The following is a 27776-nucleotide window of genomic DNA, read 5'->3' as shown; positions in this document are numbered from 1 at the left end:
TTAGCAATCGCTGAAAGTTTCAAAGCGATCGGTCACTCGGTGTAGCTATGACAGACATTGAAACTTTTTATGAGGTGAGATCACTTCAAGTGACCTGGTGACCTGACCTTGAATGACCTTGGTCTGAAATTTTCACAACTTGTGTAGAATTGATGTATGATAAGGTGTACCAAAAACGGCGGCGCTCCGCGCCGCCGTTTTTGAGATATTCGCGAAAAACCACAAGGGGGGTGTTTAAACACCCCCCCAGCAGGGCGCGGGTTAACATCATTGACCATTTAATGTATTCATGTAGGCATTGTACATAGTATCTTTTGACCTCCTGATTTCATATCTGATAATTATTCGGTTTATATCGAATTACAATTAAGGACCGGCGCAGTGGCGGCGGAATAGGGGGTGCAGGGGGTGCTGCTGCACCCCCATCGAAAAACCTGGGGGTGCAAACATATCTTTTTCACCCCCAAAATCCGTACAAGGGGCCCGTCGCACCATCCAATACATTTTCTCCTGAAAACCAATGATCGGGAAACGAACACTGATGTGGAATCATCCGGGATGTCCAATTATGGTCAGGAGCGCCCCATGCTAGTCTTTGGGGCCCCCACACCGGCTAGAAGTGTCCGAGCCGCGTTTGGTGCTCCATGCGGCATCTGAGGGCCCCCACGACGGCCTCAGAGGGCCCTTTTATGACGATCTCTGAGGGCTCCCACCTGGGGGCTTTGCCCCTGGGGCCCGGCTACAACGGCCACTAAGTGCCCTCATAACGACCGCTGAGGGCCCCACAGAGACCCCAGGGCCCCAAAGAGACTCCAAGGGCCACGCTAGCCTCTGAGGGCCCCTATGACGGCCTCTGAGGGCCCTTACGATGATCTCTGAGGGCTCTCACGGCGAACTCTGTCCCCTGGGGCCCTATAACGACCACTAAGGACCCTCATGACGACCGCTGAGGGTCCCACAGGACTCCAGGGGCCCCACTGGCCTCTGAGGGCCTCTACGACAGTCTCTGAGGGCCCTTGTGATGGCCCCAGACCCAACTCAAGTCTAAGGGCCCATTTGGCTTCAGACGGCCCAGCGACGGCCTCTGAGGGCCTCAACACAACCAGGCCGCAGGGGCTATGCTGGCATCTGACTCTGAGGGCTCTGCAACGGTCTATTGAGGGCCCTAACAATGATGGCCTCTAGCGGTCTTAACAAGGCCTCTGAGAGCCCTGCAAAAATATCTGAGGGCCCATGAAGACCCTCAATATGGCCAAGGACCCTCCCTCATGACGACCTCTGATGATCCTCTCGAAGACTTCTAAAGGCCCTCACAACAACTACTGAGGACCCCAGTACGGTCCCTGAGGGGCTGAGGGCCCTGACGACGACCTCTCTGGGCCCTCACGATGGTCTCTAAGACCCAACGCAAGCTCCAAAGGACCACACTGGCGTCTGAGGGCCCCACAACGGCCTCTGAGGGCCTCGATGCAGGCAGGCTCCAGGGGCCATGCTGACCTCTGAGGGCCCTCTTGACGGCTTCTAGGGCCTAACGAAGGTTTCAAGGGCCAACGCTGGCCTCTGAAGAACCCTACGACGGCCTCGGAGGGTCTCAACTCAATGCAGGCAGGCACCAGGAGACATGCTGGCCTCTGAGGGCCCCGCAGAGTTCAGATTCAGAGGATTCAACGACCTTTGTGGGCCTTACGAAATACGAAGGTCTCCAAGAGCTCACGCAGGCTCCTAGAATTCCACACTGATTCCAATTCTCAGGCCCTGGTCAACCGGGACGGATGGGAAATATGACCCATGTCAGCTTGTTGAGGCACTTAAACTTTGCACCCCCATCCAAAATTACCTTCCGCCGCCACTGGACCGGCGAAGCGCGAGAAACCATCATTACTTACAATATTTTTGACGTAAGCCAACGCGCAGCGCCACATCAAAGAGAACAGCACCTCTTCGCTAAAAAAAAGTTGTTTGTTTACGCTTTGGCTTGGACCAAGGACCAAGCCAAGGTATCTTCTTGGGTGTATTTAGGGCCTTATTCTCTTGGGCAAGCTCTTGGGCAAGGCAGTATATACCCTCTTGGGTATCTTGGGTGAAAACACAGGGGTCGCCTGGGATCTTGGGTGAAAACACAGGGGTCGCCGCGACTCGCCTGGGGCGATTTGATCAAGGGTCTTGAAATTCACGGGTAACATTAGTCACTCGCATATTCTTCGACAGGACCATAAGTGCAGAGATATAAGCCGATGTATTTGATGACGTCATAGCTAACTGCTTGGTTCACGAAAATTGATTACACATTCAAAAGTTTTCATTACTTTTCATTTAGCTTTGCTGGTTAAGTACAGGTTTTGTAAGGTTAATTTAGGTCAGACTTGTTTTATTTCACCCATAAGAAAAGTAAAACCCCGTTGGATTTTACGTTGTGCGTGAAGGCTTATGACGTCACTTTTTTCATCATGAGGCATTTTCCTTTCTTGATAAGCTGTTTAAGTACAATTGTGACGCGAAAGATTATAGAGTTCGGTAGGTTCAGTGCAGGGTTCAGTGGTTCCGTTCCGAGTGATTCAGTCGGAGTTGTATAGCCTTGGTTCAGTCGCTGGTTCAGTCGTTCAGTCAGTGAGAAAGATTCTCGGAATTTTCATACTTCAAGGCTGAGCGTCCTAACCCAGCAAGCAAGCAAGTTGACTCTGGTTCGCGGCGTTAGCGATTAGCGAAGGTAAGTTGTTATCATTATGGATTGATATTGTAGTTATTATTTTCTGCTTGATACAGTGGCGCGGGAACTCCTTCCAGAATGGGGGGCTGAACCATAATAGAGATCTCAACCTATGGTACCCCCAAATCTAGTTCATTCACTGGTTTTAGGCCACTTTTTCAGACCTTGGCCTTTTCAACAAAAAAGAAAAGAAAATACAGAGCTGGGCACTGCGCAACGTAGGTCGGCAACTCTGCAAATAGCGGACTACCCTCATGGGAGCGGAGTTACGGATTGGCTACCGAGTCCCAAAAGTTGTGGAGTTGAGAGTTGCGGAAGCAAAAAATTATAAAGCGCAACCGCTACCGGGGCCGCCACCAAGATACGGGATTGAAGCGAGATACAGATTCCAGGACAAGTTTATTAGGTAGGTACCTATGTGTTTATCTCATCAAGACTAATCAATTGATATGCAACATGACCTATTTGGGTCAGGTCATGACCTTGAACTGAGATCAAATTTTGAATTAGAGGTCATCTTATATATCATTGATGGCCTTGAAACGACGCTCCTTGGTGGAGAAATGCTATGGCAATTAGATTAATGACCTAGCTAAATTACGTTAGAAGCTATGCCCGATAAAGACTAGCTTCGTCAATATTGGCGATTTTTGCATTATTTAACGCCTGTGGGCTTAACTGTGCAACTGAGGTCAATTCTGAACTCTGACGTCTTACCTACTCCAGATAGCGCTGTAAATGGAGTTAGAATGGACTATTGTTTCTTTTTCCGTGCCTCTCTAGCCCTTCTGGTTCTCGAGTTAGCGAGTTAGCGTCTGTAGCTAAAATTCATCAAAATCCAGGAAAACCGGGAACATTTTCACTTTGATGACCTCTGGTGACTTTCAAAAAGTGCTTCCTATCAGACATAGCACTGCACTTCAGGACGAAAACTGATAAAACATTGGGTACAGGTCACCGCTGAAGTAATGTGAGGTATTCGTGGTGGCTAGGGTTTGCATCTGTATCTCAGGACCTATTTGTCCGACTGCCATGAAATTCGGTAGGTAGCTTACAGGCGCCGACATCTTTTCAGCTGCAATCTCGTCCTTTGCTGTCCACCCCTAGATCACTCCGTATTTTAAAATCGTTGGTCAGGGCCATCTGTTGAGGAAATTCGTAACTAAAATCCTGATTACGCCACTGATGCCCCAACCACGTGATTCGGCAGCGAACCAATCACCGTTCTTGTAGACAGCATGAATGGTGCCAGGTGTCCTTGCGTCGAGGCTAGCGTTTCTCGGTTGTGGCATGACCGAGAGTCGGGTCGCAGAGCAAGGTCAGTGGGGTCAGCCTCGTCAACCGCCTCCGAGCTAGCGGTGCGCTGGGCAGCGCGGGTCTGTCGGCGCGGCGGTTCCTGAGTCCTCTGCGCCACCGATCGTGTTGATAGTTCTTTCTGGGTAGGTAAATATGGAATGCGTTCATGGCTGTGCTGTTCACGATGCCGTATAAATGAAAAGGGCAAGATGCATGGCCACCACATCACGACAAGTGTTTCCGCAGTTTGCACATCGGTCCTGACAAGATCACATCAATAACGACTCACAAACCAGTTATATCGTCGAATGACTTAACTAATGATTATAACCGGTCGCCCTCCAACCGGTCACCCTACGATTCAGATCTCGGATCCGAGTTGATCTGACTTAGGGCCCTTTCAACCCAGTCAGTCAAGGGCCCTTTTGACTGCGGACCCCCCTGGAAGAAATCCTACACTGGCGAAATCCTACACTGTAGATAGGCCACTGGCGGTAGACACTAAACGCCATCGTAAGGGCCCTCAAAAGTAGTCGTGAGGGGCTTCATAGGTCATCGTTAGGACGATCATAGACGAGCCTAGTCAAACAAGCCTCCGTGGTGGCGTTCGTAAACCGTTGTGGGGCCCTTATAGGTCTGCATGGTGCTTGAGTCTGCCGAGAGGTCTGCCGAGAGACCGGCATGGGGAGCACCCGACCGTATTGGACTCTCAATAGTCCCAGATCGACTTTTGTCTCTCATCACAAGTATGTTATAAATAATGCGACGGGTTGCTTGAAGGACAGCCTACAGATTTAGGGGGCATTTTTGCCCATCAGGGCAGAGGGCATCTTTCCCCAAGGTACCGAATGAACATTTAATCAGTACAATTTGTTAGCCATAAAACTACACCCTGAAAGCTGGTTGTGACACAGGACACGCATGTTTAACCCGCGCCTTGATGGGGGCCCTGTTTCACCGGTGATAGCAGCAAGCTACTATCAAATTGCGCGAGCTGACGTAATGTGATGACGTCATACTGCTGACGTAAGGGGCAATTCTGGCGCACGATTGCCGCAATATTGTTTTACGTCATCAGCTAAATGTTCGAAGTTAATGTCCAAATTTTTCCTAAACCCAACTTCTTTTAAATACATCATATTGAAAAAATATATATCAAAAATATATATATACTATCATGACTGCGTAAACTCTTACTTTTAGGCTCATACGTCACTTAATGCCGCCGCCAAGGTCGCGGCAATCGTGCGCCGGAACTACCCATTACGACAACAGTATGGCGTCACGACATGACGTCAGCTCGCGAAACGTGATAGCAGCTTGCTGCTATCACCGGTGAAACAGGGCCGGGGTCTGCCGAGCAACGCGGTCTGATGGGGGGGGGGCATTTTGCCCCCCCCCCTAAGATCTCGAGAACCACGCAACATAGCGACAAGCGGCAAACGGCGTTGGATAGCCCCAATGGGTAACTACCTTGTGATCGAATTTCATTGACCTAGGTCAAACCGATGACGTCACAGGTCAGGTCAAAGGTCGAATTTTCACCGTTTACAGGCATTTCAAGAATTGCGTTGTAAAATCGAGTAAAATACATTTCATTGAAAATCATCGATAGGTAAATGGTTGTCGAACACATATTTTGCTATTTGAGGTCACTGATACCAGGTCAGGTCACAGAGGTCAGGTCACTGAAGATCACAAATTAAAAATATCATGTGATGCGTGTTTTATGGTCCATTTTATATGCCAAATGCCATTATGTGGGACAGGCAACCCTTGGGGTCAGTTCAGATTATGTTTTGGTGATGGTCAGGTCAAGGTCAGGTCAAATTAGGTCAAATTTCAAAGTTGATATTTTTGCGTAAAATGGGTATCTTTTCGATGCAGCTAGTCACGGGGAGTTCAATGGTGGTCTCCGTTTTGCGCTACGTGGTCTAGAATTGCTAAAAATCGAGTTCAAAAATTTGAGGTCATCAATTTTAAAGTTTTTTCGCTATAACTTGGCCAAAAAAGGGGTATCGATCTGAAATTTGGTATGTATATCGAAGAGCGAAGGGACTATCACATATATTCCGTTTTTTTCGAAATTCGAAAAAAATGATTTTTTTTTAGTTTTTCTAAAAAATCAATCAATGTTTTATATTTACAATGTTTTGACACCAAAATATTTTTTGAAAGCAGCAAATAAAAAGCATGCAATTACTACTGGTGATTCACCAGTCAACCGTTGCCCAACTGAGCTTCGCAAATTTTTGTGCAGTTAACAAGACAGGCTTCCGCTTTACGCTAAGAGTATAAATGTCCAGGTTCGATTCTTTGTTCCGCCGCTAGAGGGGGTGGGGCGCCTTTCCCACCCTGGGCATCTTACCCCACTCTGAACTCTCCACTTTAATTTTCCAAATTTTAAGGTTTTGAAAATCCGAGATAGTTTGATAGCCCTGTGTATTCTGAGTCTTGTCATACAAAGAAATCAGATAAATTAAAGTGACCATCCCACCTAAACATTAGTTTTGAGCTGAGATAGCCGATTGGGCTCCCTGTCTTGCCACTTACCGGTTTGGGCACTCACAACATCGAGAAAGGCTTTAATTCGGAGATATTTTATTTCAAAGTTGCAGCACTGTGGATTTAGAGGGGCTAATGCATTTGAATGCCCCCTCTCAATTTGTGACGTCCAGTGGCGGCGGAACACCTTCAATAAGGGGGGGGGGGCACTGCCGACTTTTGGTCCCATTCTTTTGATGCAACATCCATAGGGCTAATGGGGGTAGGGCGGTGCAAAAATCAAAGTGGACACGGTGCCCCGGTGTCCCCCCCCCCCGTTCCGCCGCCTTTGGTGACGTCAGCGCAGATCTAGCGATTTAAAAATATTGCACTAACATCTTTGTGAATCAGTGATGGTGAACACTGCTTCGCACGCAACATCTGCCGTACTTATAAGATACCAAATTATTGCTTCCAAATGATGTTGTAGGAACAGCGAAGGCTCCGAAAAATAAACAAAAGTAATTGTCTAATATCTCAAAAACCGGTTTGTATTTTTCAATGAAATTTGGTAGATATCCATTTTTCTCCATTTGAACAATGCGACACCACTGTTATGCCAATTCATTACCTTTTTTTAACCCTCGCCCGCACATGCCATTTTCCCATCCTAGAACGCAGATGGGGGGGGGGTGCCACCCCCGCGCCATTTCGCTCCTGTTGGAGATAGAGCTTCGCGGTAAAGACCAAAAAGATTCTTTGGGAAGAGACGAATCCAATGATACCCAGTTTTACCTTCTCAGGTCAGTCATTGACCTTCCAGGTCAGGTCAAACTAAAAAATGTTGCTGTTTTCGGTCACCGTTGGATATCAAGTGCGCTGCTTATCATATACCGATGACGATGCCGTTTTCTGGTGCCAAGCCAGCTAGAGCCTCTTTGTCACACTATCCGACCAGTTTTTGCTGCTGAGGTCATTTCAGGTCAAGTTAGGTCAAGGTCAATGATATTTGTTGGTATGTCTGTGTGTGTCTGTGTGTATACTGATGTGTGCACCGATTGTTTAGGTGTCCATATTACATGAAATCATGATCTGAGAATCTTTTACCAAAAATGCAGTCAAAAAACTTCACGCAAAGTCAATTAAGCTTGCCTAAAACGCAGTTATTTTAGATGACCTTGGTTGACCTTGACCCTGACCTTGACATCTGTACAGTCTGTCTCAAAAGTACCGCGCAAAGTGACGGTGGATCCATCAAGCCTGACCGTGGAAGGGCCTGCTATAATTTGAAAGTCACCGAAACAATTGACCTGGGGAATGGACGATGATGTCAATTGCAACTGACAGACTATACATCGTCGATCAACATGTTCCATGATAGGTGGGAGGTAAGACTGACAAAAAAGGTCGAAATCAAGGTGTCAAAAGCTCACAAGGCCCATAGCCAACGCAAGATGTTGAGAATTGGTCATTTGGGTCATGACATGACCTGAAAAAACAAGGTCATATCTCCGAAACCAAAAACCACAGAAACTTGACATTTTCAGTGGACATCAAGAAAGGATAGAGGAGCAGCTATACGAAAAATCAGGCTTCTAGCTTTAAAAATGTTGAGTGCAGAGCAGAAAGACTACCTGGTGGGGGTGGCAACCCCCCCCCCCCATGTGCGGGCGAGGGTTAAGGTGGAAGCCAGGATCCCTTTAAAGGGACCCTCCCACCTTAACATTAGTTTTGAGTTGAGATAGCCAAGTTTGCGGCCAGGCTCAGAAACCACCATTTATCCTGGTCGCAACCCCCGCAGCTTTATGGTGTTCAAGAAATTTCTTCCCTTTACTTGCAGGGTGGGACCAGCGTGGTCCCTATCTCTTAACCATTACGGGAATCTGATGACGTCATCAGGCTTTCGAACGTCCGTTAAATGTTTGACTAAAACGTTTTGTAGCACGCGGTGGTATATGCTGCTTTGCGCGCAACAAATGCCGCACTTTCAAATAAAGTCGCTAGGAACAGCGGAGATCCCAAAAAGTAAACAAAAGTAAAAGTCTAATATCTTGAAAACCGGTGAATATTTTTCGATGAAATTTGGTAGATATTCGTTTTTGCTCTTTCTGAACCGAGCGACATCACTTTCATGCCAATTCATTAACTTTTTTGAAGGTGGGAGGGTCCCTTTAAAAACTGAGCTCTTGAGAACGATTACCGTAGTTCAATGTCTTGCATTAAAATCGGCCGAACATGACGGCACTCTGACGTCATTTCCGTCCGTCTTTTGGTGGCTACGAAATTTTTGTTTTGACGCAAGTTGTGAAATTGATGTAGCCGAAGATACCTACTGTAAGTTGTTAATACGCCCAGCGGTTTAGAAGATATGGCAAAAAAAAAAACGGGAGGAGGTCTGTTGTATGTCATGCGCGGGTTAAGCAGGAATTGAGCTGCCAACCCCGCCCACCCACTGTACCCGGGCGAGCAGCTGGCAAATGTGAGGCGCCCTCTGCGCCGGCAGCGAAAGTTTGTCGTACCGCGGGCCAAAACTGAGCGGTATAAAAAGTCCACTGTGCCTGTACTCATAGATCTACTGAACAGGATGTGATCCCCACGTAGATATGCTCGGAGTTCTTTTGAAATGCACTGTGTTTTTAATTTTTGTGATGCTTTTCACTTCATGTGGTGCCACCATTGCACAGGAGCTCATGTACGGCCTTTTTACCAGTCGTTCACTGTCACGTGGTCAAATACACTTTTATGTATGTATGTATGTATGTATGTATGTATGTATGTATGTATGTATGTATGTACGAAAGGGACTCCGGTATGAATAATGGTTTTGAAACCAGATCCTGTATTTAATGTGTTGTGATGTTGCTGGTGCCTGCTGTCAGCTGTCTTTTCTCATCTTCTCTGGAAATTTCAGACTGGTATCGGACAGAAGCGGACAAGCCAGGCTGTGCATACAACGCCGTCAGACATGAGTAAGTACTCTGTTCTCCAGTTATTTGTCAAAGTTCTGTTATGAAATTAACCTCCCCTACCTCATTCAAGGAGTCAGTTCAGCTGCCCACTCAGGACGCAGGGCGTATTATAACTTATAAGGCACTTACTGTGCCCCATTTCGGGAAACAGCCCCCTTGCCTTAGGACAGAGCCCCTGTGGATTTGACCCACTGTATCCCTTCCCTGTGCCCTGTCCAGTGACCCGTGCCCTGTGCCCTGCCATGTGCCCTGTCCTGTGCCCTGCCCTGTGCCCTGTGCCCTGCCATGTGCCCTTCCCTAACCCTGCCTCCTTTGACCTGCTCGCTGTCCTGCCTTGCGCCTTGCCCTGTTCCCTCTGCCCAATAGTTGGCCAGCTGTTTGTGTACTTGTGGGCGTCGGGTACCTAATCATACACCAACGTCCATAAATGCTTCTATACCTAATTGCAAGGATGTGCCATTGGTGCGCTGTCGTAGCCATACCGTATGCCTTTTGCTCTACTTCGAGAGCCGAGACACTAAAGATTTATTAACCCGAGCCCCGCTGGGGGGGGGCAGAATCTGCCCCCCTCCCCACGTATTTCGCCAATAACTTATAAACGCGTTACGCCAGCGACGTCAAACTTTCAGTACCTGATCATACATCAATTTAACACGTTCCCTGAAAATTTGAGCGAAATCCGTCGGATTTTCCCCCTCAGAAAATTGCGTTTAAGTCACGTCATGTCACGCGATTTTTGCCTCAGAAACGGCAAAACTTCAAACGCCGCTAACATCTTCATTTTTAAAGGAATCAAGACGTAACAAAAAGGTTATACGTGATTCTACTTTGTCTATCAAATATCTATCTTGTTTTTGTGAGAAATTTGGATTTTGGCCCATTTTTTTGAAAAAAACTCACTTTTTTGGAAAATAAAATCCAAAATTTTGAGTGTATCGGCTATCGAAAAAAAAAACGGAATGTATGCCACAGAAATGATCTATGTGTACCTACAATCTACATACCAATTTTTAGAAAAATGGGTTAAAAAAGGTGGGAGTTATTCAAACTTTTATGACGTCACGACACACAAAATTTTTGAAAAATGCATTTTTTGGAAGTTTTAGAACTCGCACGGAAACGAAACTAGCACCATTCGATTCGCCGTGAAAACTGCATCAGATAGATACCTTTTTAGGTCTTAACAACCAACTTCAAAATTTGACCTCACTTGACCTCACTTTGACCTGGCCTTGACCTGAAATTCATCCAGATGTGGTCCATAGCACTTATTGAGTGTGCATATTGAATTCTATGAATTAAATGATCCATAAAACATGTGTCGCACATGCCCTTTTCTATATTTCGTTTTTGGTGACCTGACCTGACCTTGACCTTGACCTTTGCATGATATTGTATGCAACGAATATTGTCTTGATAGCCTAGGAACACGTTTTGGGCAGTCTCAGTCCATTCTTTGGCAACTACGGTGCAAGGCCGACACTGTAGAAACTTTTATTTAGTACCCTTGACCTGACCTTGACCTGACCTCTGACCTACTTAAGCAAAAAAAATCAGTTCAAAAGATCCGCCTTGTTGAGAGCTTACGATTGCCGTCTTTCTACGACCATCGGTTCGGAAGTTAGACAGGAGGGGGCAGAATCTCATCCACCCCCCCCCCCCCCTCCCCCCCTCCCAGCACGGCCCGTATGGCTGAATAGCCCAGCGGAGCGCTGGACTGAATAGTCCGCTTTTTACGCGAGTTATTCGCGAAAAACCGAGTCAGTCGGGGAAACTGTGGTCAAACCTTCCATTTTTTTTAAGCCTTCCATTTTTGGAAGGATTTTCCATACTTGGGTACGCAACTTCCAAAAATGGGTACGCTGACGACGTCATCGTACCCAAATATAGAAAATGTTGCGCATATGTTGGAACTTACTGATTTCCGCCGAACATGAGGCCCGCAAATGCGACTATCGCCCCTGGTCGCTTTCAATTCGCTTTAGTGAAGTGTACAATGTAATCTAGCGTGGATGTCTAAATCCTAGCGTGGATGTAACTTATGTAATTTTTCAAAGTAATGAGTCGTGGAAAATTGACAAAAAATTTACCGACAAACGATGGATTTATAAGACTTTATGAAACATTTTGTAAGCAAAAAGCATCCAAAACGAAAAGTAAATATCTTTAAAAGTACTTTAATGATGGGTCATGCTTGTTTGATACCGCCGACTTTGTTTACAGTGCGGAATTGTGGGGACGGAGTGCGGGGGTCCTGCAAAATCTTCCATTTTTTGAAAATGCATACCCATTTATGGAAGGTCCTTCCAAAAATGAAAGGCTTCTAAAAATGGAAGATTGACCACAGTTTCCCCCACTGGAGTGAGCCGTTCGACCTCCTCCCCCCATACGGGCGAGGGTTAATCGCCCAATGACACGAACCGTTTCCGTTCGTATCTCATACGGAAACTTGCATACGAAGCTAAGAAGCCGGTTCCGTAGCTCAGTTGGTTAGAGCGTTGGACTCCGCGTGGTGAGAGCACGCGTTCCCGGTTATAACAGTCCGGGCTCGAAGCGCGACGGGCGCTCGACATTTATGGGCCTCCTGACAGGTATGGTTGCGGTTGGTGGCAGGCCGTAGCCAGGCGAAGTCAGCGAGGGGACCGGCCGTGCGCGGCTTTGTGCGCACGTTAAACTTTGGACTTTAAATTCTGCCATAGAATCGGACTTGCGCGATCGGAGGGTAGAGGGCAGGGTCATCGCAACAAGCTTCGCTTAGCGGTGGCTCTGTCCTTGTGAATCCTTCCCATCAAAAGGTTCGGACAAAATTTATAAAAAAAGAACCTTGGCAAACGAACTTCTTGTATACGAGCCTTATCCACTACGAACCTTGGTCATACGAACCTTGACCGATACTACTTCCTCACTACGAGCTTAAGCCGTTACGAACCTTATTCCCCAGGAACTTTATCCGATACGAACTGTTCCATACGAACCGTTGCCTGCGAACTCTTGCGCATACGAAGTTTGGGTTTACGAACTGTTGTCCGGATGGCGGTTTAACTGGTGTCTTTGTCGCCAGGTAACGGGTGCAGGTCGTGGATGCTGAAGATGCCCTACGCCACTCTGTTGGCCACCCTGCTCTGCATCATCGGGGTCGGCGTCTTCTGCGGCTGCATCTACAGGGTGTTCACACTCTGCCTTAGGATGTTTGATGAAGTCTTCCACTTCCACCTGGACTGGTAGGTGGCGGAGCTGACCGTCTCATGCATCATATCTTTTTAGACCACTGGAAACTGTGCGAAGCATGTGAGTTCATGCGAAGCTGTTCATTCTTATGGTGTGCACCTGTCGCCTACCACAGCCAATGTCTGAACATTGGTTCGCACTGCGATCGCCTCTAGTCGCGGTCGGCCGCTGCAGTCACGTGGCCGCCCGCCCGTGACGTCAGACGCCGGTCGGTGATGACGTCACGGGTGGGTGGGGGCGGCAGGAAGCGCGCCGTCTCGGCACTGATCAGTGGAGCGCGGCCGGCGCCCGGGGCCGCGCCCGGAAGGCAGCCGGACAGGTGCACGAAAAACGGTCCGCACTGCGCCCGCGGCGCGGCGCGCTCCACGCGTGACGCGCACAGGCACTGCACCGGCCCGCCACAGCCAGTCCGAGGAAGGCTCCTAATGACATCACGCCACGATTTCTGTCATTTTTGCTTCGCCGGCCCTTCCGTTTTGCCTATAGTCATTTTTCCCAAAAGGGGTTTGGCTTCAAACACATTTTTCGACTGAATCCAACGCTTGAGCCATTATTCGATTTAGCAGGTCTTCCTGAGTCCATTGGTGGCTTTTCCCACTGGGTAGCTCATTTTGATCGGAAGTTATTGACGGAAAACTCTTATTACCCTTGTGACGAAGGTGACAGCGGTTGTAGTTGTAGTTGACTGGTTGTAGTTGCACTCCTCTCATGGTGTCCAAATCCCAATACGCTTCTCTCAGTTTCGAGGCACCACCTCAACTAGGGGCTAATCACCAAGGCGTTCGACCGGGCGGAAAATTCCAATAAAACCTTCAACTAAAAAAGTAACTAAAATATTTTTTTTAAATAAAATCTCACAAGAATTTCACCTAGTAAAGGAGACCTGCAAAAGTTACTTTTTTCAATCGAAAAGGCAGAACAATGCTTCCCTCGTAGCTCGCGTTGCGTGACCTGAGGTTACGAGGTCACGAGATCAAACACGAAAATTTTGTAAAATTTTGGGGTGTAGATTTACTGCTACGCTCATTGTGAACACATTCATATATTATTTGCATTTTTCACTTAGATATAAGCCATCGAATATAGTCATGTTTCGTGACCTCAGAAAAATGCCGGAGGCTATAACTCCGTAATGCTTGCTCCAATCGAGCTGAAACTTGCAGAGCTGGAATCAGCGCATCAGATAACCCGATAGACGTATTTTGAACGAAATATGAGATGCACCCCTGGTCGATATATCGTGGAATGCCCCGAGACCTGTGGTCTGACGCCTGGCCCGGCCCGTCTGTGGTCTGTGGTCTGACGCCCGGCCCGCTATATGTGGTCTGTGGTCTGTCGCCCGGCCCGCTATATGTGGTCTGTGGTCTGTCGCCCGGCCCGTCTGTGGTCTGTGGTCTGACGCCCTGTGGTCTGTGGTCTGACGCCTTGTGGTCTGTGGTCTGACGCCCGGCCCGCTATATGTGGTATGTGGTCTGTCGCCCGGCTCGCTATATGTGGTCTGTGGTATGACGCCCGGCCCGCTATATGTGGTATGTGGTCTGTCGCCCGGCCCGCTATATGTGGTCTGTGGTCTGACGCCCGGCCCGCTGTCTGTGGTCTGTGGTCTGACGCCCGGCCCGCTGTCTGTGGTCTGTGGTCTGACGCCCGGCCCGCTGTATGTGGTCTGTGGTCTGACGCCCGGCCCGCTATATGTGGTCTGTGGTCTGTCACCCGGCCCGCTATATGTGGTCTGTGGTCTGACGCTCGGCCCGCTGTCTGTGGTATGTGGCCTGTCGCCCGGCCCGCTATATGTGGTCTGTGGTCTGTTGCCCGGCCCGCTATATGTGGTCTGTGGTCTGACGCCCTGTGGTCTGTGGTCTGTGGTCTGACGCCCGGCCCGCTATATGTGGTGTGTGGTCTGGCGCCCGGCCCGCTATATATTGTCTGTGATCTGACGCCCGGCCCGCTATATGTGGTCTGTGGTCTGACGCCCGGCCCGCTATATGTGGTCTGTGGTCTGACGCCCTGTGGTCTGTGGTGTGTGGTCTGACGCCCGGCCCGCTATAGGTATGTGGTCTGTGATCTGACGCCCGGCCCGCTACATGTGGTCTGTGGTCTGACGCCCGGCCCGCTATATGTGGTCTGTGGTCTGTCGCCCGGCCCGCTATATGTGGCCTGTGGTCTGACGTCCTGTGGTCTGTGCTCTGACGCCCTGTGGTCTGTGGTCTGACGCCCGGCCCGCTATATGTGGTCTGTGTCGCCCGGCCCGCTATATGTGGCCTGTGGTCTGACGTCCTGTGGTCTGTGCTCTGACGCCCTGTGGTCTGTGATCTGACGCCCGGCCCGCTATATGTGGTCTGTGGTCTGACGCCCTGTGGTCTGGTCTGACGCCCGGCCCGCTATATGTGGTCTGTGGTCTGACGCCCGGCCCGTCTGCGGTCTGTGGTCTGACGCCCGGCCCGCTTTGCCGCCAGGCTGGAGCCCGTCCAGCTCGTCTGTATGATTGTCGGCGTGGCCATGGCCGCGCTGGGCATCATGATTCTGCTGGTGGGCTGCCTGACCACGGGCTCGACGCGCGCGCGGGTGTTCCGGAGCCGGCCGGGCAGGGCGCGCGGCCGTACCTCCTGTGCCGTGGTGAGTGCTGGCTCTACAAACCCAGCCAGACAGCAAGCAGTAGTAGTGGTTATCTGGATGGGCTCAGTTGGCAAACCCGGCCTGCCGCCGGGTGGGTTTCGCTGTCCAATGGGTTCAGTTGGCCGCCGGCTGTCTGAGTGGTTGGTAAGCGGTCTTCTATCTCGTTGGGTTTGTTTGGCGTCTGTCTCAGAATAGTGTTTAAATGCGACCACCATTTGATTTTTTTAATTAAGGAACGATAGAGGAAAATGCGGATATTGTTAGTGAACGTTTCAACGGAAATTGCGTTTGAAATAGCCGTAGTTTCCTATTTAAAGAAAAGTGCCTCCCTTTTATCCAGGCGGGGGGGGGGGGTGTATCATTCTTTAAAGGGACCCTCCCACCTTCAAAAAGTTAATGAATTGGCATGAGAGTGATGTCGCTCGGTTCAGAAAGAGCAAAAACGAATATCTCAAATTTCACCGAAAAATATTCACCGGTTTTCAAGGTGACTTTTACTTTTGTTTACTTTTTTGGGATCTCCGCTGTTCCTAGCGAGTTCATTTTGGAAGTGCGGCGTTTACGGCGGATGTTACGCGCAAATAGCATATACCACCAGGCACCACTGCTTCACAAAGATGTTAGTATAAGGTTTTGAAATCGTTAGATCACAGCTGACGTCACAAATTCTAAGGGGACATTCCAATGCATTAGCCCCTTAGAATCCAAAAACTGCAAGTTTGAAATTCCATATCTCCGAATTAAAGCATTTTTCGATGTTGTGAATGCCCAAACCGGTATTTGCAGGCCATGGCCACCAATTTGGCTATCTCAACTCAAAACTAATGTTAAGGTGGGATGGTCACTTTAACATCTGATACAGATGCACAATGGGTCGGATGCGGTCGCTAGCACGCCATAAATGGTTTTGGTGACTTTCCCGAAGTACGGAGTGTCCCATAAGTTCGTTCTCACCTTATATTGGCATGTAAAACAGAGTATATTGCGTTTTGTTATGTTTATGATCCCTCAATGTGCTCCCCATTTCATAGGCAAACACCTTAATATGTGCTGCGGCATGCCAACCGGCATGTTTAGCAGCATAGTAGGCTTGAAGTTAGCCCAGACTGACTTGACATGCGCCGTGAGCTCCTCGAGGCTGGAACAGCGCTTCGCCTCGATGAGCCTCGATTTCAATATTTCCAACCACAGATAACAGTAGTACTACTGTTATCTGTGTTCCAATACATTTTTATGAAATTTGGGTCCGATGAGTTGCCTGGGATGTGATCTTGCCACAGACGCCTATCACAGTCTCCTGGCACTGCTTTTAAGCTTTGCTTGACCTCTGCACTGATGCACTGTCTTGCTTGAAGATGGGCCTACGACCTCCCGGATGCCATTTTCTCCTCCAAAAATGTGTTCATACCTGCGGTTCGAATTGAGCTAGAAGGCTGAAACTCCTCCTAGATCTTCTTGGAGAGGCATTCTGCGTCCCAACACTGTTTCTGGAGTATCAATCGCAACCTGCTCAGCGTCTGGACGCATATTACCCCACATTACCGTGACCCTGGCCTTTTGCATAGGAATAAAGCGGGATGACACGAAGGCCTTTTCCGTCGCCCATATGGGACCGTTTTGGGGTTTGGACGGGTGTTTTATCTCGAACACGGACTAGGTAGTCCAGATGACCATATTGATGTCATCGTGTTTTTTTTTTTTTTTAGCCTCAGGCATAACGAAACAAATGTTTGGCCATATTAAGGCATTTTTGACTGTTTTGCGTCCTCCGTTAAGTTTAAACCCAAGTGACCGTGAGTTATGTACCCCAAAATAATACTCTTAGACAGCTGGTAATCCATCCTGAAAAGCCTGCTTACCAACTTTCTAACGCTAAGACGTTTTTGACGGCCACTATGGGTATGGCGCCACACAGTTTTGGCCACATGGCTCACTCCTAAGAGCTACAAAAAAAAAGAGCATAAACTTGCAGCGATTGACTCCCGACAAATCATCGGCGTCACTTGCTGACTGTGCGTCCAGTTAGCGACAGACATTGGCTACAGACTGGATGGCCTCAATCACCCCCAACCCGCAACCGTCGCAAATGGCCCACGTGCAGACTAAATACCGAGACGTACCCGTATCGGAGACCTCTATGTTGCGGCGTAAACCGTCTCCACAGGAAGTGAACTCTCTAGCAAAGAATATTTTGTCTAGACGAATTAGTTACCGTGGAGCATATTCACAGTTGTCATGGCAACCCCAAAAGCTCAGTTACAAAATAAATTAAGCGTGACTTTAACCCTCGCCGGCACAGGGGGAGGGTTGATGCAACCCCCCTCCTCTAAGGTTTTTCGCGAATAACTCGCGTAAAAAGCGGTCGATCGCGACGAAACTTTCAGTACCCTCGCATTGATCAATTTTACACCTACCCTGCAAATTTCATGACCCTGACCCAAATGACCTTTGACCTGTGACCTCTTTTCCGAGACCATGTTTGGCCGGAATCGCGATTCCGCGTATGTCGGCTCGCATTAGCCGCGCGTTTGCAAGCTTTTCGTGGTTTCAAACGTTCAAACATGTAATATGAATGATGTTGCTCCCATGCATTAGGGTGGGTGTCAAGGTCACCTGAAGGTCAGGTCAGGAGGTCAGGTCATTGACCTTTGATGACCATTGACCTTTGATGACCTCGGTTCACTTTTTCGAGTTTTACATGTTTCTAGGCTAGTTTTTGGAGCTGAATTCGAATTTAGCAACCATTTGAACATTTACGAAGTAGTTTTGGTGCCTTCGTAACATGTTACGAAGCTGTCAGAGGCGGTTGACACGTATTACGAATACCCGTCACAACCCCTACCGGTTGACCTGACCTGACCCGACCCGACCTGGTCTAAATGCTTAAAGACATCATCTCTGATCAAAACTAACACGATATTCGTGATCAGCACCCCGGAAAACCACATAGCAGCCACACTTTACGACTTTCTAACAGGTCCCGATTTTCCCGGTTTTCGGGTCATTGACCTGACCTGGGAGGTCACCCGATGACCTAGGACCTTAAAATTGGGTATCATCGGCTTCCTCTCCTGACGTGTAACACGCTCGTTTTTTTCCGCGAAGCTCTAGCTCCATCAGGGGCCAAACGCGAGGGGGTCGTACCAACCCCCCCCCCCCTTGTGCATGTCCGTCAAGACAGCCCATATTCAGCCCAGATTCAGCCCGGATTCAGCCCAGATTCGGGACACCTCCGATCAAGCTGAAACTCGCACACAATGTAGGCCATAACATGCCCAATCCACAGTCCAAGTCATTCGGTGGCACTCCCAGCCGTTTGACCTACATAGTACATAGGTCAGCAAAGGTCACGTGGCCCAAATTTGCACAGCAGATTGTGGCCCACCCAGTAGAGCTAGAGCGCTAAAAATGGCACCAATCGACTCGCCTGCATCTAATCTTACTTTTCCAACACTCATTTGACCTCTTAACCCTCGCCCCGTTGGGGGGGGGCCATTTTGGCCCCCCCCCCTGTGGTTTTTCCTGAATAGCAAGAAAACGGCGGCGCGCAGCGCCGCCAAATTTTCAGTACCTTTCCGGACATCGATTTGACACCTTCACACCAAATTTCAAGTCTTAGGTCACCTTAGGTCAGGAGTTATTGAGGTCAAACTGAGGTCATGTTCGAGCAAAAATGAGCAAAAAACATGCAATCTTGAAACGCTCACCAAATCTACAATTATCAAGCAATTTCAAAGTTCTTTATATAGTCTAATAGACAAAAAGCGGCGCTACAAAACTGCTATCTCGGATTTTCAAAATTTTGGGATTTTGACCCAAAAAATTTCAAAAAATTGATTTTTTTTAGAAAAACTAAAAAAAAATCCAAATTTTTTTTCGAATTTCGAAAAAACCGGAATATATGTGATAGTCCCTGCGCTCTTCTATATACATACCAAATTTCAGATCGATATGTCGTTTTTTGGCCAAGTTATAGCGAAAAAACTGTTCAAAAATGATGACGTCAAATTTTTGAACTCAATTTTTAGCGATTCTAGACCTCGTACGGCAAAACAAAGACCACCATTGAACTCCCCGTGACGAGCTGCATCGATTCGATACCCATTTTATGCAAAAATATCAACTTTGAAATTTGACCTTATTTGACCTGACCTTGACCTGACCTTGACCTGACCTTGACCAAAACGTGACCTAAGCTGGCCCCAAAGGCTGCCTGACCCACATAATCGCATTTGTCATGTAAAATGGACCATAAAACATGTATCACACGACACTTTCATATTGTGACCCCCCAGTGACCTGACCTCAGTGACCTGACCTGGTATCAGTGACCTCAACTAGCAAAATATGTGTTTGAAGAACATTTCCCCATCGATGATTTTCAATGAAATGCATTTTACTCGATTTTACAACGCATTTCTTGAAATGCCTGTAAACGGTGAAAATTGGACCTTTGACCTGACCTGTGACGTCATCGGTTTGACCTAAGTCAATAAAATTGGGTCACAAGGTAGTTCCCTGATAGGGCTATCCAACACCGTTTGCCGCTTGTCGCTACGTTGCGTGGTTCTCGAGATCTTAGGGGGGGGCCAAAATGCCCCCCCCCCCCCAACGGGGCGCGTTGCTCGGCAGAGCCCAACGGGGCGCGGGTTAAGGTCATGCGATGACCTAAGGTCATTTGTGGGCTATGTCGAAAATACATTTGCACAGCAGTTTTCGAGTAGAGGGATTGACCGAATTCCAAATCAAAGCACATCATCGGGTAGCCCATAGGCCGTAGTAACTTTCCGCAAAAACCGCTTTTCGATATGTGACCCCGTTTGACATCGGCAGGTCAAAATGTGCAAATAAACGACACTCAATACGTCGCAGCCCGGATTCAGCCCAGATTCGGGACACCTCCGATCAAGCTGAAATTCGCACACAATGTAGGCCATGACATGCCCAATCCACAGTCCAAGTCATTCGGTGGCACTCCCAGCCGTTTGACCTACAGAGGTCAGCAAAGGTCACGTGGCCCAAATTTGCACAGCAGATTGTGGCCCACCCAGTAGAGCTAGAGCGCTAAAAATGGCACCAATCGACTCGCCAGCATCTAATCTTACTTTCCCAACACTCATTTGACCTCTTAAGGTCATGCGATGACCTAAGGTCATTTGTGGGCTATGTCGAAAATACACTTGCACAGCAGTTTTCGAGTAGAGAGATTGATCGAATTCCAAATCAAAGCACATCATCGGGTAGCCAATAGGCCGTAGTAACTTTTCTTAAAAACTGCTTTTCGATATGTGACCCCGTTTGACCTCGGCAGGTCAAAATGTGCAAATAAACGACACTCAATACGTCCCAGCCCGGATTCAGCCCAGATTCGGGACACCTCCGATCAAGCTGAAACTCGCACACAATGTAGGCCATAACATGCCCAATCCACAGTCCAAGTCATTCGGTGGCACTCCCAGCCGTTTGACCTACATAGTACATAGGTCAGCAAAGGTCACGTGGCCCAAATTTGCACAGCAGATTGTGGCCCACCCAGTAGAGCTAGAGCGCTAAAAATGGCACCAATCGACTCGCCAGCATCAAAACTTACTTTCTCAACACTCATTTGACCTCTCAAGGTCATGCGATGACCTAAGGTCATTTGTGGGCTATGTCGAAAATACACTTGCAAAGCAGTTTTCGAGTAGAGGGATTGACCGAATTCCAAATCAAAGCACATCATCGGGTAGCTCATAGGCCGTAGTAACTTTCCGCAAAAACCGCTTTTCGATATGTGACCCCGTTTGACCTCGGCAGGTCAAAATGTGCAAATAAACGACACTCAATACGTCGCAGCCCGGATTCAGCCCGGATTCATTTGAGTGTCGTTTATTTGCACATTTCGACCCGCCGAGGTCAAACGGGGTCACATATCGAAAAGCAGTTTTGAGGAAAGTTACTACGGCCTATGGGCTACCCGATGATGTGCTTTGATTTGGAATTCGGTCAATCCCTCTACTCGAAAACTGCTGTGCAAATGTATTTTCGACATAGCCCACAAATGACCTTAGGTCATCGCATGACCTTGAGAGGTCAAATGAGTGTTGGGAAAGTAAGATTAGATGCTGGAGAGTCGATTGGTGCCATTTTTAGCGCTCTAGCTCTACTGGGTGGGCCACAATCTGCTCTGCAAATTTGGGCCACGTGACATTTGCTGACCTCTGTAGGTCAAACGGCTGGGAGTGCCACCAAATGACTTGGACTGTGGATTGGGCATGTCATGGCCTACATTGTGTGCGAGTTTCAGCTTGATCGGAGGTGTCCCGAATCTGGGCTGAATCTTGGCTGCGACGTATTGAGTGTCGTTTATTTGCACATTTTGACCTGCCAAGGTCAAACGGGGTCACATATCGAAAAGCGGTTTTTTAAGGAAAGTTACTACGGCCTATGGGCTTACCCGATGATGTGCTTTGATTTGGAATTTGGTCAATCCCTCTACTCGAAAACTGCTGTGCAAGTGTATTTTCGACATAGCCCACAAATGACCTTAGGTCATCGCATGACCTTGAGAGGTCAAATGAGTGTTGGGAAAGTAAGATTAGATGCTGGCGAGTCGATTGGTGCCATTTTTAGCGCTCTAGCTCTTCTGGGTGGGCCACAATCTGCTGTGCAAATTTGGGGCACGTGACCTTTGTTGACCTCTGTAGGTCAAACGGCTGGGAGTGCCACCGAATGACTTGGACTGTGGATTGGACATGTCATGGCCTACATTGTGTGCGAGTTTCAGCTTGATCGGAGGTGTCCCGAATCTGGGCTGAATCCGGGCTGCGACGTATTGAGTGTCGTTTATTTGCTCATTTTGACATGCCGAGGTCAAACGGGGTCACATATCGAAAAGCGGTTTTCAAGGAAAGTTACTTCGGCCTATGGGCTACCCAATGATGTGCTTTGATTTGGAAATCGGTCAATCCCTCTACTCGAAAACTGTTGTGTAAGTGTATTTTCGACGTAGCCCACAAATGACCTTAGGTCATCGCATGACCTTGAGAGGTCAAATGAGTGTTGGTAAAGTAAGATTAGATGCTGGCGAGTGGATTGGTGCCATTTTTAGCGCTCTAGCTCTACTGGGTGGGCCACAATCTGCTGTGCAAATTTGGGCCACGTGACCTTTGCTGACCTCTGTAGGTCAAACGGCTGGGAGTGCCACCGAATGACTTGGACTGTGGATTGGGCATGTCATGGCCTACATTGTGTGCGAGTTTCAGCTTGATCGGAGGTGTCCCGAATCTGGGCTGAATCCGGGCTGCGACGTATTGAGTGTCGTTTATTTGCACATTTTGACCTGCCGAGGTCAAACGGGGTCACATATCGAAAAGCGGTTTTTAAGGAAAGTTACTACGGCCTATGGCCTACCCGATGATGTGCTTTGATTTGGAATTCGGTCAATCCCTCTACTCGAAAACTGCTGTGCAAGTGTATTTTCGACATAGCCCACAAATGACCTTAGGTCATCGCATGACCTTAAGAGGTCAAATGAGTATTGGGAAAGTAAGATTAGATGCTGGCGAGTCGATTGGTACCATTTTTAGCGCTCTAGCTCTACTGGGTGGGCCACAATCTGCTGTGCAAATTTGGGCCACGTGACCTTTGCTGACCTCTGTAGGTCAAACGGCTGGGAGTGCCACCGAATAACTTGGACTGTGGATTGGGCATGTCATGTCCTACATTGTGTGCGAGTTTCAGCTTGATCGGAGGTGTCCCGAATCTGGGCTGAATCCGGGCTGCGACGTAGGTATTGAGTGTCGTTTATTTGCACATTTTGACCTGCCGAGGTCAAACGGGGTCACATATCGAAAAGCGGTTTTTAAGGAAAGTTACTACCGCCTATGGGCTACCCTATAATATTCTTTGATTTGGAATTCGGTCAATCCCTCTTCTCGAAAACTGCTGTGCAAGTGTATTTTCGACATAGCCCACAAATGACCTTAGGTCATCGCATGATGGTCATCGCATGACCTTGAGAGGTCAAATGAGTATTGGGAAAGTAAGATTAGATGCTGGCGAGTCGATTGGTGCCATTTTTAGCGCTGTAGCTCTACTGGGTGGGCCACAATCTGCTGTGCAAATTTGGGCCACGTGACCTTTGCTGACCTCTGTAGGTCAAACGGCTGGGAGTGCCACCGAATGACTTGGACTCTGGATTGGGCATGTCATGGCCTACATTGTGTGCGAGTTTCAGCTTGATCGGAGGTGTCCCGAATCTGGGCTGAATCCGGGCTGTGACGTATTGAGTGTCGTTTATTTGCACATTTTGACCTGCCGAGGTCAAACGGGGTCACATATCGAAAAGCGGTTTTTAAGGAAAGTTACTACGGCCTATGGGCTACCCGATAATATGCTTTGATTTGGAATTCGGTCAATCCCTCTACTCGAAAACTGCTGTGCAAGTGTATTTTCGACATAGCCCACAAATGACCTTAGGTCATCGCATGACCTTGAGAGGTCAAATGAGTGTTGGGAAAGTAAGATTAGATGCTGGCGAGTCGATTGGTGTCATTTTCAGCGCTCTAGCTCTACTGGGTGGGCCACAATCTGCTGTGCAAATTTGGGCCACGTGACCTTTGCTGACCTCTGTAGGTCAAACGGCTGGGAGTGCCACCGAATGACTTGGACTGTGGATTGGGCATGTCATGGCCTACATTGTGTGCGAGTTTCAGCTTGTTCGGAGGTGTCCCGAATCTGGGCTGAATCCGGGCTGAATCTGGGCTGAATATGGGCTGTCTTGATCAACATCCCTTATGCCGTCGAAGGACGCAAAATGGCCTGTGCCGGCGAGGGTTAAATATGAGAGCCTCTAAAAGAAAAATTTAGGTGAGAAGGAACTTACGGGACACCCTGTAACGTAATATATGGTGCAAACGAAGCAAAAATGTTCACAATTTTATATTCTGGCAGTTATTTTACCTACCCTGTGGCATCGCACTTGCCACTTGCTACTTACACGTTATACCACCGCCAACTGGCATGTTTGGTGAGGCTCCAATGCTCCCGTTATAATAGCGATAAAGTTGGTGGTCGAATAATGCCAATCTACACTTAATCCTTCTTCTAAAAATGTTTTATTTTATTTTCTGATCATTCTGAGCAGAAAAAAAAACATAAATCCATTGTAAAAAAAAGCTGATTTCAAGAAAGTGAACTATTCCCTTTAACCGCACAAGGTATGTAGACCCGTAAGTAAAAGTTTGGGACGGACATAGGTATGCTAGCGAAAATTGATGCAAAGTTGGCATATCAGATCGTCTGGGGCGTTGCCTTCCCTCCCCCTCCCCCACCCCGAATCGAATCCCCCGCCACTGATAAGCAGTTGCATTTCGTTTTGAATCTTTTCTACGCAATTTGAATCTTGGTCCCGCACTGGCCCAACTGGTGTTTCCCTTCAGCACCAAACTCCGTGCTGTGCTAAAACAAAATGGCGGCATGATATCGCCTACTGTGCCCCGCCATTGGTATGCTGTTGTGACTGAGCGGTGGCGCTGGCTGTCGCGTCTCTGTGCTCCAGTTCATGGGTGTCGCCTACATCCTGCAAATGGCCTGGATGCTGATGTTCGGCGTGCTGGTGATCGGCTGCGTCATGTTCGCCATATTCTGGAACATGTGCCTCTCGGACCGCGTCCAGGTGCTTCAGGAGTGCATCGACTTCAGGCAGTTCGGTGGGTGCTCCCGATGGGAGGCGGGCGGGCAGAGTATCGATGAGTATCGACGATGAGTGCCAAGTTGGCACTCATTTCTGCCTTGGCACTGCCAAGGCACCATGTGGTGGTGCATGGCGCTCTTTGACGGGGTTGTTGTGGGGCGCTCGTTTCCCTTTCGTTTGTATTATCTTGGTTATCTTGTTACCACATTATCTTGGTGCCCGTTCTGGCGCATGACCTGGCCGGGTCACCGGCAGACCCCCTCTCAGCCGTCCCGGCCACGTGGCTCCGATCGTCGCTAGCGCAGCTGGGGGGGGGGGGGGGGGGGGCAGGCTCTGTCTCTGACCACTGGCCAGGGCATCCATTCCTAACAATCGTGTTCCCCAATAACGCGCGGCCTGGCCTCCGTTCCCAGCGTTCGTGTTCCCCAATAACACGCGTGAGGAGGACATGCAGGTGTGCGGCGCCGGCGAGCAGAAGCTCTTCTGCAAGGACTACGTGGAGAACATCCAGGTGAACCTGGTGCTGTCGGCGGTCGGCTGTTTCCTGGTGCTACTCAGCCTGGTGAGCGCGGCAGACGCGGCCGGCGGCCCATACCAACTGCGTTCTGCTCTTCCGATAGAGCTCTCACAAGACCCAGCTGTACGGTCATTTTACGATCGTCATCAATGCTATCAGTTATCAGTCAGTTATCATCGTTATCAGTTCCTCATACGTGCCTGTTTCGACTGCTGCTGCTGCTGCTGCGAGCTACGTCCCGCACAGTGCGTTACTCTGTTACTCCGCTGTTTACTTAGTTGGGTCCGATATTAAAGTTACCATCCCACCTTAACAGTAGGTTTGAGGTGAGATAGCCAAATTGGGGTCCCTGGCTTGCAGTCACCGGTTTGGGCACTCACATCTAGAAATGCTTTACTTCCGAGATATTTAATTTCAAAGTCTGCAGTTTTCGGATTCTAAGGGGCTAATGCATAGGAATGCCTCCTTAGAATTTGTGACGTCAGCGCAGATCTAACGATTTTTAAATCTTATGCTAAAACCCTAGTAAAACGTGGTGGTACAGTCCACCGCTAAAGTAATGTGCGGTTTTACCAATCTGAACGGATGGCTTTGACTGGCGATTTTTTAATGCTGAGTGATTGAAAAGAAGACGTCAATAGATAAAGTTGCAGCTGCAGGGGTGACGTGAGAAACTTGTTTGGGGTATTCCCATCTCACCGTCCAAGACCGCCTTTCTGGATCCGCCAGTGGGGTAGGTACGAAATTTTCCTTTTGGCACAAGGTCTCAAATTGATGCGGCCAAAGGCACTGAAAGTTTTGTGTTGATACGTTTAGCGGCTTACAAGATAAAAACGGGAAGGGGCTCTACGTCTGCAGAATCTCCCCCCCCCCGCGCCAGTCAAGCGCGGTTCAACTAGTTGTAAAACTGCCCGCCGACATCATCGAGCATTGATAGCTGGCCATTTGTTACCGGTGTTTGGTGTCCAGTGTCACCTATGATGACTGTACGCGTCTGACCGGCCGGCGGCCGTCCCGTCCCGCCAGGTCAACTACCTCATGTGTCTGGCGGCCAACTACGCACACATCAAGGACCAGGAGAAGTTCGTCGACCTCAGCGAGATGCAGTACCTGCAGGTGTCTGAGCCGGGCACTCTGGCCAAGGACCGCTTCTAGGCTCGGCTCGCAGCCCGGCCTCCCACGGCAGTGAGCCGCTGTCCTGCGGCTCGTTACTTAACCTTCGCTAGATCAGCGGAGGATGGCACCGAGATTATGTATATGAGGCGGCGGTCTGTCACTAGTGTCACGTATAGAGACAGCACAGGCCCGCTCGGCCGCTGGGTGCTGGTATCCGTACAGCGTGCTGCCGAGTGCCGGCAGGACCCACGCCATCGCACCATTGCGTGCTCTGTGGCCGGGTGCCTGCTGCTGCGGCGGCGCTGAGAAGTGGGCCGTGTTACCCGACCATCGTCCGTGTATGTACAATCCCGTCTGGTGTTGTGATTTCTTCCGTCCAGTTCCTGTCCCATGTCTAGCGTGTAGGTTTGTGAGTGATGTGTGTGCGTCTCCAGTAGTGTGTTTTGGAGTGCAGTCTCCGTCGGTTACGCAGCACTCCGAGTGTGTGTGTGTGGGGGGAGGGGTGACCAGCGGGACTGGGAGGTGCCACTGGAGGCACATGGACACTCGTGGGTCCGCGACGCACCGCACGTTGATCGCGCTATTCACACATGGACGCCCGCAGCAGGATGCCGAGCTGGCACGCGCGTTCGAGGTCGCGCCCGCGATTGAAGGCCCGCGAACACAGCTGGCTGCGTGCGAGATATTATTCAACAAAGCTACCACTTGTTTGTGATGAACTGATGTTCGAGGCAGCTAGAGAGCGTTCGCGGTAGGTGGTTTCGCCGGATTAATTTTAGTTATCAGCGTTCTGGTATAAGGGGCGGCAGTGCGGTTTCTGCCCGTCCGTCCTGGATCGGCGGCCGGTTCGCCCGGCTCAGGATGTGCAGGGCTTGGGAGGGGGCGTTGGGCCCAGCGCCGCGCACAGCATCGTACTGATAGCCTTCACACGCCGCGCCGGTGGTGGCATTAGCACAGAGTCTGCGTCGCAGTCGGAACCGGCCGCTTCTTGCCAGATGGACGCCGCGCAGCGCGATGGTCCCGTCAACGGCGGGGTGCAGACGAATGTTTTTGATATTTATAATATATTTTAATCTCTAACGCTGTCTCTCCCGAAGTGACTAGTAACAAATGGGCATACAAGAGCACGCCTCGGGACGCGCCTAACGGCACTCTATCATCGTCCCACCT

At 49.1% G+C, this 27776-nt stretch overlaps 1 protein-coding gene across 1 annotated transcript; it reads left to right on the top strand.

Moving 5' to 3' along the window:
- The first annotated feature begins 2507 nt into the window (after positions 1 to 2507).
- Positions 2508 to 27686, top strand: LOC122381047 (neuronal membrane glycoprotein M6-a-like). Its single transcript, XM_043364756.1, has 7 exons — positions 2508 to 2707; positions 9399 to 9456; positions 12518 to 12677; positions 15138 to 15297; positions 24839 to 24989; positions 25387 to 25535; positions 26517 to 27686. The coding sequence occupies exons 2-7, from the start codon at positions 9453 to 9455 to the stop codon at positions 26643 to 26645; spliced, it is 753 nt and encodes a 250-aa protein (XP_043220691.1). The 5' UTR covers positions 2508 to 2707; positions 9399 to 9452; the 3' UTR covers positions 26646 to 27686.
- The last annotated feature ends 90 nt before the right edge of the window (positions 27687 to 27776 follow it).

Source organism: Amphibalanus amphitrite, unplaced genomic scaffold, assembly GCF_019059575.1.
Source record: "Amphibalanus amphitrite isolate SeventyFive unplaced genomic scaffold, NRLGWU_Aamphi_draft 000112F_arrow, whole genome shotgun sequence".
Classification (NCBI taxonomy): domain Eukaryota; kingdom Metazoa; phylum Arthropoda; class Thecostraca; order Balanomorpha; family Balanidae; genus Amphibalanus; species Amphibalanus amphitrite.
Note: the sequence above shows the minus strand (reverse complement) of the source record. Positions and strands in the feature narration are given on the sequence as shown.